The 13,181-nt window shown below is 41.2% G+C and overlaps 2 protein-coding genes across 3 annotated transcripts in view; one reads left to right on the top strand and one right to left on the bottom strand.

The window, feature by feature from the left end:
• Positions 1-5,943, bottom strand: part of LOC122642796 (phosphomevalonate kinase, peroxisomal-like) — a 28,299-nt gene extending 22,356 nt beyond the window's left edge. The window contains exons 1-3 of one of the 2 annotated variants that reach the window (XM_043836394.1): positions 5,891-5,943; positions 4,802-4,890; positions 4,491-4,641 (exon numbers count right to left, since the gene is read on the bottom strand). In XM_043836394.1, coding sequence (XP_043692329.1) covers positions 4,491-4,641; positions 4,802-4,809 — 159 coding nt within the window. In that variant the 5' untranslated portion in view covers positions 4,810-4,890; positions 5,891-5,943. The remainder of the gene's footprint in view (positions 1-4,490; positions 4,642-4,801; positions 4,891-5,890) is intronic. The other variant, XM_043836393.1, reaches the window with a different exon arrangement.
• A 3,453-nt stretch (positions 5,944-9,396) lies between these two features.
• On the top strand, positions 9,397-12,019 carry LOC122642381 (pentatricopeptide repeat-containing protein At3g53700, chloroplastic). Its single transcript, XM_043835831.1, has one exon. It carries the CDS (start codon positions 9,460-9,462, stop codon positions 11,791-11,793), a length of 2,334 nt encoding a protein of 777 aa, XP_043691766.1. The 5' UTR covers positions 9,397-9,459; the 3' UTR covers positions 11,794-12,019.
• Positions 12,020-13,181: the final 1,162 nt, after the last annotated feature.

The following is a 13,181-nucleotide window of genomic DNA, read 5'->3' on the forward strand; positions in this document are numbered from 1 at the left end:
TCTCTAAGTACGGATTAGTTGGTCAGAAGAAAAGTCTCATGATAGGGATGCTATTGAATCAGATGGGTTTGGTCTGTATGGGATTGAATTCCATCTGGGAAGCTGCAGAAAAATTCAAGCAAAAAAGTTTGGAGATCCCAGAACTTGGTTGGGTTACGAACCAAAGAGATTGCATTACCCAGAAAAGGAAACACAAGAGGAAGGAAGGTGGAGCTGGAAGAGGAACTTGGTTGGGTTTCGGTCAGTGAAGGAGAAGAAAAGAATGAAATGGGTGTAGCAGTTGTAGACAAAGATTGAAAGGGTAAAATGGACATTTCATCTCCACTTTGAAGGCCCATCATCAGTTAACGTTGGGTGGCTAACGGTCAGTTAGTTTAGCAGGGTTTTGAAACTACAGGGGGTGCACTCATTCACTTTTTGAAACTTGAGTCGATTTGTATTTAACGCAAAGTACAAGGGGTGTACGCATACACAAAGCACTAAACAGGGGGCAATCTTGGGAATATGGGGTTTAAAAAAGGAAACAGTGGGTTGAAGGTTTAATGCAGAACCAGGGGGGTCTGCTATGGTGGGCTTCACAGAGAGAACGGTAGAAGAATTAGAAGAGAGGAGGGGAAAGGGAAGAGGGAAATCACGTTCATACACACACTCTCAAAGAGCTTCACAAATAACTTCCATTAATCAAATCTGCAGATCTGTTACTCTCCTACGATTACAATGAATAAATAGAGAATAGCCTTGCATAGGAATAGAAACCTAACTATAATAGAAACAACCCAAAATGGAAACTACTAAAATAGACCATATCTAAGAAAAGAAAACTACCTAATAAGCTCCTACGTAATCTACTCATGAAATAAAACAAATATTGCATCCTAACTAAACTACCAGCCCTTGCCAGACCAGTCCTTGGTTTGGGCTTCCAAAGTGGGTCATGCCGGTCCAGCCAGGCTAAGGCAACTACATCAAGGTTATAGACTTCTCCTGCTTCGAGTCTGATTCTGTCGAACCATAGAAGACTGGAGGGAGGCGTTGCGAGGAAGGAGGGAGCTCCGTGATTTCAAAGGATGTTGTGAGTTGCGACTTGCGAAAAAAGGAAGAAATAGAGTTCGAGTGCAACCTAGGTATGAGTTTTCTCTCTTTGTTGCTTGACATCTCTCGTTCTCTCTTCTCTTCTTTTCTCCCTTTTTTTTCGGTTCTTTGTTGCTAGCGGTCCCTTAAGCGAAGGAGGGGGTCAAAGATGCTGGAAAAAAGGAGGGGTGGGGAATCGAAGGAAGGGTGATAAGCAAGGGTTTTTTTTTAACAGAATGAAATCGAAGAAGGGTCACTGTGGGAGTTGAGGGGGTGGGGTTGGGGTTCTACTTGAGGCAGTAGATTTGGGGTTGCCTGTGGAAATCACAGGGTTAGGATTGGGGTTGGGGTTGTTGGAATCGTAGGGAGATTTTGGGGTTTCAGTGAATCGAAGGGAGGTGTTGGGCTCTGCTGGTATTTTTTATCACAGCTCTCGGCAGAGGAGAATAGAACTAATGGCAGGGAATGAGAGAGGTTGATGGGAACGGATGATGGAACCTGTCTCGGATACCAAATTGGTGGGGAGCCAGTAGGGAGAAAGACAATCTCAGAAGAAACTCAGACTTCTAGAGGAGAAAGGGAATCCCACGCACAAAATCACACACTCACAATTGAGCAACCAAACAATATTCTCTATTCAATCTGTTCCAATGTTGGTTACCATGCAAGTACTTAAACAAGAAAATAACAAGACTCCTATTCTAATTAAAAAATAATAATAGGCTTAACATAAATAACTACTAAATATATAAACTAATTCCAACCCTCGTTGGACCAAAAACCAATAGACCGGTTCTGTCTGGATTTGGGTCTCCAAAGCCTATCATGCCGGTTAATGTAGTCGTCGATAGGTAGGAGACCTACTAGGAGCCAAACAACAGGATCAAATAACAAAAGGGGCTGCTAGTTCGAATGGACAACACTAGGATTTAGGTCAATTCCTAGAGTTAGGGTAGGATAATGGGAATATAGTTTATAGGATTAAACTAGGCAGGTTTTGGGGCGTTTAGAAAGCTAGGTTTAGCTAGGTTTAGATGAGAATTCAAAATTCCAGAAATTAGGGTTAGGATTTCGGGTTTTGGGTTTTAGAAATTAGGTCAAATTTAGGGTTTTGAAAGACAAATAGGGGCAGCAGCTTGGGTCGAGTGTAGGGGGTGTTACGGAGAGGCTGTGGTTTGAATTTGAAGTAATTCTAATGGTTAAATATGGCTGGGCAGCAAGATCTAGGGTTTAATGGAGTTAGGGTTTATGGGATTCAAACAATAAATAAAGGGGATTGATTGGGGGAAAGGATTAGAGGGTTAGAAAAAGAAATTGGGTGTCAAACTTACTAGAGATTCCACTGGCAGCAGCTTGAACAGATGTGAAGGATAGAACCACCTTCGAATTGAAGAAGATACTCCCAGCCGTCACAGCGTAAAGAGTTAACCGGATTCCACCAGTCCCTTTCCACCTTGATAGAACCACAAGGATGCACACTCACAAGGAGCAACACTCAACAGAGCAGGGCAGCAGCAATGGCAGCAAACAAAAGCTTTTCATTAATCAAATTCGTGTTCAAGGCTTTGCCCCCTTACAACCTTATATAAAAGACTCAAAAATAGACTTCTACTCTAAAAAGGAAAGGCCTAACCCAATTCTTAACCTATTAGGTAACCTAAACTGACTAGGAAACTAAAATACTAAAGGAAATAGACTCAAAACATGGTTGGACTTATAGAGCCCTAATCTAGCCCAACTTACATCACATGACCACTTAAGTTGTCATATGACCACTTACCAAGCCACATGATCACTTAAATAGAATCAATTGGATGCAACCAATTTGAACCGGTTCAATTAAAAAACATAAAAATAAACTAAGTATTGGGCTAATCCCGTATACAACCTATATACCCCCTAGTTAGGCTCATTAAAGTGGCCTATTACATAGAAAACCCTTGGGATCAAAGGCCCAACATATATATATCCCAACCCTAGACTTATTCCTAATAAAAGAAGCCCAGTTTGGTGATAATTCTGCATCACCGGTCCAACCAGTCAAGTGATAGCTTGTGCAAATTTATGGTAATATAATAAGAACCCATTAGTAATAGCTTGTACACATCTCAAGGTGTGCTTTAAAATTCTCTCCCTCACAATAGTGAGGATTAGAAGTATTACCAGCAAAATTAGAAGTAAAAATAGTCAACATAGTAATAATGAGGAAACATAGGAAACTACTGTAGTAAAGTACCAGAATTTACAGAAACTATGTATCATGAAGGTGAGCACTAGAACCCAAGAAGGATAATTTCTGGTTTAAGTATGAAATTTTGTGTTATTGTGCTAGTGAAGGCCACTTTGGGATTCTTAAAACCAACTCTACCCTGTTTTCAAGATTCTACCATCGGATAAAAGATCAAGAGCAAACTAATAACGATATTTCAAACATTAGGAACACTGTAGGATAATACTTTTCATATTAGATGTTTTCCCTTGATAAACAAAAAAAAAAAAATCTACAGTTATTAGTTATAGTGTGAACTCTGGGCACTTCAAAAAAAAAAGGGGGCATACCCAGTGCACGAGGCTTCCGCCACTGCGAGTCTGGGGAGGGTCACATTGTACACAACCTTACCCCGCTTCGCGGAGAGGCTGTTTTGCTACTCGAACCCGCGACCACTAAGTCGCAATGGAGCAACCTTACCGTTGCACCAAGGTCCACCCTCTACTCTGGGGCACTTCCATGCAAACAAGTTCTTCTCAACTTTTCCTATCCGAAAACCTAGGAAATTTCTTTTGTACGTAACTAGTGCCGAGGGTTGAGATTCACTCTCAGCCTTCGCTACAACAATTGATGTGCTTCAAGAAGCCCAAGAGAAAGACTTCTGTCAAGGTCATCACCCATAGTAGTAGTAGTTCAGGTATATCAAAGAGCACAAGGCAGACAAGTAAAGAAGAGATATAGGTGCAAGGCCTAATAGCTTAGTTGGATGAAGTATTACCACATCTACATAGAAAACCATTTCACTTCACAAAAAGATAAAGATATAATTCCGCAATGGTCATTTCTTGTATTGGGGTAACTTCTACTTATTGTAACAGACTAAGGTTTATTCAGCTATCATTCCCCACTTCAGTTTCCCGACTTGTAAACCCTAATTGTCACCACAGTGACAACATTACAGAACCCATGAATGCAAAATAAGCAAAGCAGATTGGAGAGGACAAAGTGGCGATCCCCATGCATTTTGGATTCCAAACTGAAGACATCCTACTCGAGTTTCACACTACATAACCTATGAGGTACCAAATCTAAATTCACTTGTTTTGGTAAACATTCCTCAGTGGCTCAGAAAGATAGATGAACTCAAAAAGACCAAATACGAAACTAAGGCAAATATTCAAAATAGAGACAAATCAGAAGAAGCACGCACCCACGCCCAGCTGTGAGGACTGACAACTTCATAAATTGGCTTCACGATCGCGTAGAAACGAGCGCTTGTACTGAGAACAAGGCCAGCATTTGGTCTCTCCAAGATAAGGTAGCCCCCAGTCATCAAAACCTTCCCAGGAGCGGATGCAACTCTGGAAGAACAGCAACAATAACACCAATACAAACAACTCAATTCAAATGCTATCGTCTTCTATTTAAACAACCAAACAGAAACAAACCACAGAAACCAAATCGATTAGACACAGCAAAGCAAGAGAAAACAAAAATTTAGCAAGCAGAAATGGAGCTTACACTGCCATCGCTCTCCACTTATTTGCTCCACTCGTGTGCTCACTGCTCAATCAATCTGACTTCTACCTACTTCAGAACTCCCCAGAGACTACTAAACCACAATAAATAACTGCAAACAATTCGATGAAGAATGCAGAAACAACCAATTAGATACGTGAGATCACAAAAGGTGAAAATTTTATAATATTTTGTTTTAATTGTTGGTTGCAGATTTTACTGAATTATTACTTCACTAGTTCAATATTTCAATCTGCTTATATATTCAAAAACAAAAACAATGTAACAGAGAAGAGAATCAACTTAGAGTTCAATAATTCTAGTTAGGCTCTCTTTGGTTGGGATTAGATTTCGATTCTAGATTGATTTCTCAAAATAATTCAACGAATAATTCTATTTAGGCTCTCTTTGGTTGGATTTAGATTTCGATTCTAGATTGATTTCTAAAAATAATTCAACCAAAAATTCTATTTAGGCTCTCTTTGGTTGGATTTAGATTTCGATTCTAGATTGATTTCTTAAAATAATTCAACGAATAGTTTATATTTTTAAAAGAAATTGCAATTGCTTGGTTGCATCTTTCTCAGATTTCATAGAACATTTACAGAGAAAGGGGTGGGATTGGGGCGGGTTGCGAAAACCAAAATCGTCATCCAACATTTTCAGAATCAAAGCTCTGTACGTCAATTTTTTCCGGTAAGGAGGGCCATCCAAAACAGAGCATCAAAGCTCTGCACGTCATGATTCCTAAAGGGAGCGTGGAAGAAAATGAAAAAATGGCCACTTTCCAAGTTCAAGTTTTAGCTGCATCATGAAGAGCATTGCTGTTCAAGACTCAAAAGAGGCAGCGTGGAAGAAAATGGTAAATGGTAAATGGTCAATTTCCAAGTTCGAGTTTTTTCTGTATCATGGGGAGCTTTGCTGTTCAAGGCTCAAAAGAGGCAGCGGGGAAGAAAATGGTAAAAAGGCCAATTTAAGGAGTGAGAACGACATGCCTGCAAAGGAGTCCTTCAAGACTCCAAAGAAGGTTCGAAAATGGAAAAATGGCATTTAATATTTCATTTCTGCAATGATCTGAGAGAGGAGAATTTTACCTTTACTCGTAAGTGTCGTCGAAATATTTCTCAGAGAAATCTGGAAGAAAATATTGGCAAATGTGATCCCACCGACACCAAGGGTACCGGTTCTGGTTTTTCTTTGTTGGAACTTTAACGGCAATGAGAGGAGAGAGGAAGAAAACAAGAAAGTTTTGTTCGATTTCGCCAAGTACCTTCAGGGGAAGAAGAAAATAAACAGAAAATGATGATCAGAAATAAAAGAAGGAATACTTTAAACTTCAAGTGCAAACGAGACTGCATTTCTATCATCAAGAGATAAATCGGGAAGAAAATACAGCGAAGAAGACCAAGAGGCAGAGAGCAAGGATTGAGTACCTGGAATGGAGGAGAGAAACAGGACAACACTGTGCACCGATTTGAGAGAAGTAAATATAAAACAGGAGTGGGGCGGGGGGCTGCACCGGATCTTTATCCCCTCCAGTTCCCTGTCCGGCCAGTTCCCGAGTTCCTCCTCTAACATGGGGCTTGGAATGACCACCCTACCCCTGTCCGAACACTCTGCCCGGGTGGGATCCACCTCCTATTAGAGGAATTGGGGAACTGGGCAGAGCAGGGAACTGGAGGAGATAATTTTCCAGGCTGCACCGCTGCATAGAAGACACCGAGAAATAGAGATTCATGAGAGAAGATATCGAGAGATATCCGAAATTAGTAGCCATCATCCTGATTCGTAATCTCGGTATCAGTGTATCAGATCGGTATTTGTATCATCCAAAATTGTGTCGATTTAGTTATTGCTTGGTGGCATAGTCTCTACACAAGCGTTTGGATATCTACTTAGGGGGTTAAGGCATCATCTCATGGTGCCTTGTGAGGGGGCATAGAAAACCAAGTAGATATCTTTTTCCCATTTCAAATCCTTCTCTAAGATCTGGAAAATGAAGGACGCTAACTATTAAGAAGAGTTAGAAGGAATTTTTATCCACTCCTGTTACAGTACGGTGCTGTAACGCATCGTGCGGCAGCTGGAGAGGCCATGTGCACCATGTGAGGCCCGCTGTGCCACATGGCCTATGCAGCACCGCACGATGCACTATAGCACCGTGCTGTAACAGGAGAGGATAACGATTCGAGTTGGAAGAGGTAATCAGCCATGTAAAAGTTTCTGTATGAAGTTTTGAAACTTGGGTGTGCTTGGAGGACCTAGATCCTATGTTGCACAGCTGGGCGTTTGGTGCACATCGGATGGCCCTGCTGCCCTGTGCACGTAGCCCCATACACTTCCCTTGTGTTGAGCTGCGTGCCCGGGGCAGCAGGGCCGTCCGATGTGCGCCAGACGCCCTGCTGCGCAATAGAGGAGCCCTATCCGTGGTTGGAAGATGCCAAATTTTTTGCCACATACCATCTATGTTTACATTCATTAGTCAATAAAACCATGGCAGATCCGTTCTTAAGGAAGGCCTCTTATGGATGACTGGTACAGGCTCCAAAATGCACATCTGGGAAGACAACTGGATCCCTTCTTTAAGGAACTTCAAAATTCAACATCCCCCTCTGTCGTGCTGCCCTCTTATTTGGGGTTCAGACATCATTGACTGAAAGAATAGATGCTGGAATTTGGATCTCTTACAACTTTGGTTTTCTCCATTAGATGCAGAGGCAATCAAGAAGATTAACCTGGGCATTCATCCTCACGAGGATTATCAAGTTTGGAGTGGCTCAAGTAATGGAAAATTCTCTTTAAAATTTGCTTACCACCTCATTTCCAATCAATTTGATGAAGTGGAACCTAACAAAAGCTCTTCTTCCCGCCAGTCTTCAAGATCCAATCTCGCTGATCATGTATGGAACTTCATATGGAGCTGTAACACTTTACTGAAGATTAAGTCCTTCATGTGGTGCATGTGTGCGAACGGATTACTCTTGGCTGAAGGTTTAAAGATTTGGAAAATTCTAATTGACTCTTCTTGTCAACGTTGTGGAGCTGCAAATGAATCAATGGACCATATATTCTTGCACTGCCCATATGCTAGAGCCATCTGGCTTGGAAGCTCTCTATCTCACAGAGTTCCAAATGATGAAAATTCCCTTATTTATGACTAGATTCAACAATGGTGTGCTTTAATGATGAAAATTCCCTTATTTATGACTAGATTCAACAATGGTGTGCTTTAAGCAGCAAGGATAAGGTTAATACGAGGAAGAGCTTTAGTCTCTACTCCTTTATTTGTTGGTCCATTTGGTTGTCTAGAAGTATTCTGGTTTTTAAGAAAGATGATCGATCTCCTACTGAAGTCATTCTCAAGGCCGAATCCTTATTACAGGAATTCAATCAAGCCCACTCTCGATCTGATTCCTCTAGAGAGACTTCAACAATGACTTCATCTCCACCCTCTTCAAATTCTGTTTGGGCTCCCCTTGTTCATGGCATGGTCAAAATCAACATTGATGCTTCTTTTAACAAAGGAGACTCTTATGGAGGTATAGGAATCGTCATTAGAGATTATAACGGTCATCCTCTTTTGGTTGTATCTGAACCAGTAAAGGTCACTTCTATTCTCTGTGGTGAAGCGGAAGCCATTCGAGCTGTAATTTTAAACGTCATCTGTGAAGGTTTCTTTCATTTTCAAGTGGAATCAGATAATAAAACAGTGATCAACTTCCTCTCCAATCCGACCTCAAGAGCTCCTCTTGAAATTGCTTCTATTATTAAGGACATCCAATAACTTAGTGCTAATCCTATTGAATGTTCATTCTCCCATATCCCAAGGGATGCCAACAGCTTTGCCGACTCCCTTGCAAGGAGAGGCCTCTCTACCCCGAGTAAGACAGCTTGGTCTCTATCCACTCGGCTTCTTTGTCTTTGTCAAGAAGAAACCTTGGCGTGTACTTGTTCCCATTTGAATAAAAATCCCCTTTACCCAACCAAAAAAATAACATGTCCACGAGGAACTGAGACAAAATTGATTAAATTTTCAGATGATATGGGTCTCAATCAGTTTGGTTCGAAACTAATAAACAGAAGGGGTTAAGTTCTCCGGGCGCAGAGTATGTCAAGATAAACAGGATGGGTGAAATGATTAGCCTGTCCTTGTCCTTCACCTTATGTGTCTGGGTGTAACTTGCGCCCAAATACGGTCCCGGACAAAAAACGTGTGTCCTAAACAAAAACATACTAGGAGCATATTTTCAACTAGAACCGAACCAACTTATCAGTCCGATTTGGTTTTTATTCGGTTTCATAATATTCAGATTAGCCAGAATCTTGTTGGGCTAAGATTGGGTGTTGAAAACTAGATCAAGTGTATAGTGCCGTTTCGTTTTGGTTTTCGGAGATCCTTGAATCCTTTTCTAATATCTCCTTGATATTGTCTTTGTTTGTCGACGTTCTGAACTTCTGAGCCTCAGGTTCTTATCCGTTAGGTTCAGACCTCTTCTTCCCACTAAATATTATCCCAAGTATCTCCATTGCTAGTTGCTACCACCAATAAATGTTTCTGAGACTTTTGGAGACTCGAATTCGTGACTTCACCGCCCTCATAGTAACTCACTCAATTCGTCGAACACCTGTGTGTTTGTTTAGAAAACTTTTTCTGTTCCCCTATGACATTGATGTTCTCTTCATCTCTAAACTGCTATTCTTATTCATGGGTTCTTCCCCAAAAGCCACAATACCCACTTTCCCTTTCAGGCTTGCATAAGTCCACCAGTTTCATCCCCTTGGCTTCCCTCCAACATCATGAAGGGTTTACTGCATCTTCATCGTCTAGGTCAAATTCACTCTCTACCTTCTCTTCTTCAGCAACGCATCAGCTTCCCCCAAATTTCACCCCGAAAGACCTACTCGGTATCCTCCGCCGCCAGAAAGATGCGGATTCAGCACTTCAAGTCTTTGAGTGGGCGGCACAGCAGCCAAATTTTGTACCCACTTCGTTAGTCTACGAGGAGATGCTTCAGCTGCTCGGAAGGTTCGGTTCTTTTGAATTGATGGAGCAGCTTCTGCTAGAGATGAAGCTCTCTGGCTGTGAGATGAATAGAGGTACGTTTGAGATTTTTATTGAAAGTTATGCCAGATTCAATTTATTTGATGAAGCTGTGGGTGTGCTTACAATGATGGAAGAAGAATTCGGGTTGGAACCAGAGTTATTCATATATAATTTCTTATTGAATGTTCTTGTTGAGGGAAACAAATTAAAACTGGTCGAGTCTGTCCATTCGAACATGAACAGTAGGGGAATCGGTCCAGATGTTTCAACATTCAATATCTTGATCAAGGCTTTGTGTAGAGCGCATCAAATTAGACCTGCCATTTCTATGATGGAGGATATGTCCAACTATGGTTTGGTTCCAGACGAGAAGACCTACACTACTCTTATGCAGGGATTTATCGAAGAAGGGAATTTGGAAGGAGCTTTGAAAATCAGGGAACGAATGGAGGAAGTAGGGTGCTTGTTAACCAATGTTTCCGTAAATGTTCTGATTAATGGGTTCTGCAAAGAGGGTAGAGTAGAAGAGGCTCTCACTCTCTTACAAGAAATGGCCCTTGAGGGATTCCATCCCGATAAATTCACCTTCAACGCTTTGGTGAATGGTCTGTGCAGAACTGGGCATGTTGAGCAGGCCTTAGAGATATTGGATGTGATGCTTCAGGAAGGGTTTGATCCTGATATCTTCACTTACAACACATTGATATCTGGACTTTGTAAATCTGGTGAGCTCGAGGAAGCCATGGAGGTTCTCAATCAAATGGTGTCTAGGGGTTGTTTCCCAAACACTGTTACCTACAACACTCTAATCAGCACCATGTGTAAGGAGAACCGGGTTGGAGAAGCTACTGAACTTGCTCGTGACCTTTCAACAAAGGGGCTCTTACCTGATGTGTGTACATTTAACTCTCTAATACATGGTCTCTGCATGTCCGGTGACCACAGGATTGCATTGGAACTATTCAAGGAGATGAAAAATAAGGGTTGCCCACCAGATGAGTTTACTTACAATACGTTGATTGATAACCTTTGTTCTAAAGGGAGACTGGAGGAAGCATTGGGACTGTTGAAAGAAATGGAGTCAGGGGGCTGTGCGCGAAATGTAGTAACATATAATACTCTGATCGATGGCTTCTGCAAGAATCAGAGGATTGAAGAGGCAGAGGAAATCTTTGATGAGATGGAACTGCAAGGAGTTTCAAGGAACTTGGTAACTTATAACTCCCTTATTGATGGTCTTTGTAAAAACAAGAGGGTGGATGAAGCTTCACAACTTATGGATCAGATGCTGATGGAAGGGCTGAAACCTGACAAATTCACCTATAATTCCTTGCTTTCGAACTTTTGCAGGACAGGAGATATAAAAAAGGCAGCAGAGATCATCCAGACCATGACTTCAAATGGGTGTAAGCCAGATGCAATCACCTATGGAACCCTCATTGGTGGGCTGTGTAAGGCAGGTAGAGTTGAGGTTGCCAGTAAGCTCCTCAGATCTTTACAAATGAAAGGAATGGTTCCTGCTCCACAAGCTTATAACCCTGTAATTCAAGCACTGTTTAAAACGCAAAGGGCAAAAGAAGCCGTGAGGCTTTTTAGAGAAATGGTTGAGAAAGGTGAACCTCCAGATGCTGTTACTTACAAGATTGTTTTCCGTGGCCTCTGTTGCGGAGGTGGGCCTATTGGAGAGGCTGTTGATTTTGTGGTTGAGATGACAGATAAGGGGTTTTTGCCCGAGTTCTCCTCATTCTCCATGCTTGCTGAAGGTCTTTGTGCTTTAGCCATGGAGGACACACTAATCAGGCTTGTTGATATTGTCATGACGAAAGCGAACTTCTCAGAAAATGAGGTTTCCATGATAATGGGTTTCCTTAAGATCCGGAAATTTGATGATGCTTTAGCCACCTTTGGCCGTCTCTTAAATAGTAGGAAACCCAGAAAAGTTTACAGGTGAAGCTGCTAGGAAAAATGCATGCTGTATAAAGCCCACCCATCTGCCTGCTTATTTATATGGTTTTGAATCAGAACAAATCTTATGGATGAGTGCTAAATGTATCTGAACATGCTCAGAGGTGGGCAGTTTTTTAAAAGATCATACATCAGCTTAGCTCTATAACATGGTGTACAGAATTTAATCATTGACTTCCCTCCTGAAGGGGAGATTTACTTTTATACCTTCAGTTTCTTCAACAAGGTCAATTTGCTACACCTTTTTGTATGTATTTGCATTTAAAGATCCAATCCGTTCCTGTTCTTCATGTTCGTAGTTTCATGCACCTTGAAAAGTATGAATTTGAGCATCAATTGTCTGAAATATGTACACCCCAATCATAAGGCCTCATGTGGGATTGCATTACCAGCCTAATGATCTCATCCACATTAACCTTCAATGGGAACAACACTCCTGATTGGGTATATGAGTTCAAGGAGTGCACCCAATTGAGCACAAAATTATGGACTGTACATATCAGCTTCAGTTTCAATAGGTAAGCAAGTATGTGGTACACTGCTAGAGAGCAATATATACCTAACAATTTTAAGCTTAATTAATCAAATAGTCTTTTTTACATGTGAAGAAGCTAACCATCCCAACAATCCTGATTTGCTGGGACCTGGATGACATGATTTTCCTTCAAACTGTTACGAGTTATCCCACAGAGAAGATATTAGGAATTTGAGTATGATACCAGTTGTGGGCATGACATTATTGGCAGAAGTCCTTTGTGAAACAGACACAAACAAAGCTATCTATATTTTTGGTTTTTCTCTATATCCCATGTCACTGAATCTTGGTGTAGCTTAATTTTCAAGTGTTCAAATTTGGTGAAGTTGATTGTCTCTATTACTTGGTATATGTGCTGTCTTTGGTATAGTTTATATTTCTACTTTTCGGGCACATTTCTGTTTATGTGGGTGTTTGGTATGATTTATAATCCCTATTTCTATTTAGGGAAGCAGTTTTCTGTACGGGAGTGTGGCCTACGCCAGCACTCCCATGTGTCTATCTCTCTCCTCCTTAAAACAAGGGGGCAGAGGTGTCTTTTCACATGGGGAGGAGAGAGATAGACTCATGGGAGTGCTGGCATAAGCCACACTCCCGGACAGAAAACTTTTTCCCTTCTATTTATTATAAAACTGGAATTCATAAACAGCTGAGAATCTGTTTATGATTTATTGACAAATAATTTATTTTTGTTTATGCGGTAAACATTTAATGAACATGTGTTTTAAGTGCTCAAATTGAGCACAACGAGGTAATATCCTATGCAAACTTATAAACCTTCTTTTACAGCTCCTCCACTCATCCGATGCTCAAGACAAACACACACTCAAGGTAATTTC

Source organism: Telopea speciosissima, chromosome 10 (genome assembly GCF_018873765.1).
Source record: "Telopea speciosissima isolate NSW1024214 ecotype Mountain lineage chromosome 10, Tspe_v1, whole genome shotgun sequence".
Classification (NCBI taxonomy): Eukaryota; Viridiplantae; Streptophyta; class Magnoliopsida; order Proteales; family Proteaceae; genus Telopea; species Telopea speciosissima.

Bases quoted from the DNA above. Each gene is read 5' to 3' on its own strand.
- LOC122642381 (XM_043835831.1), top strand. From the start codon at position 9,460: ATGACATTGATGTTCTCTTCATCTCTAAACTGCTATTCTTATTCATGG.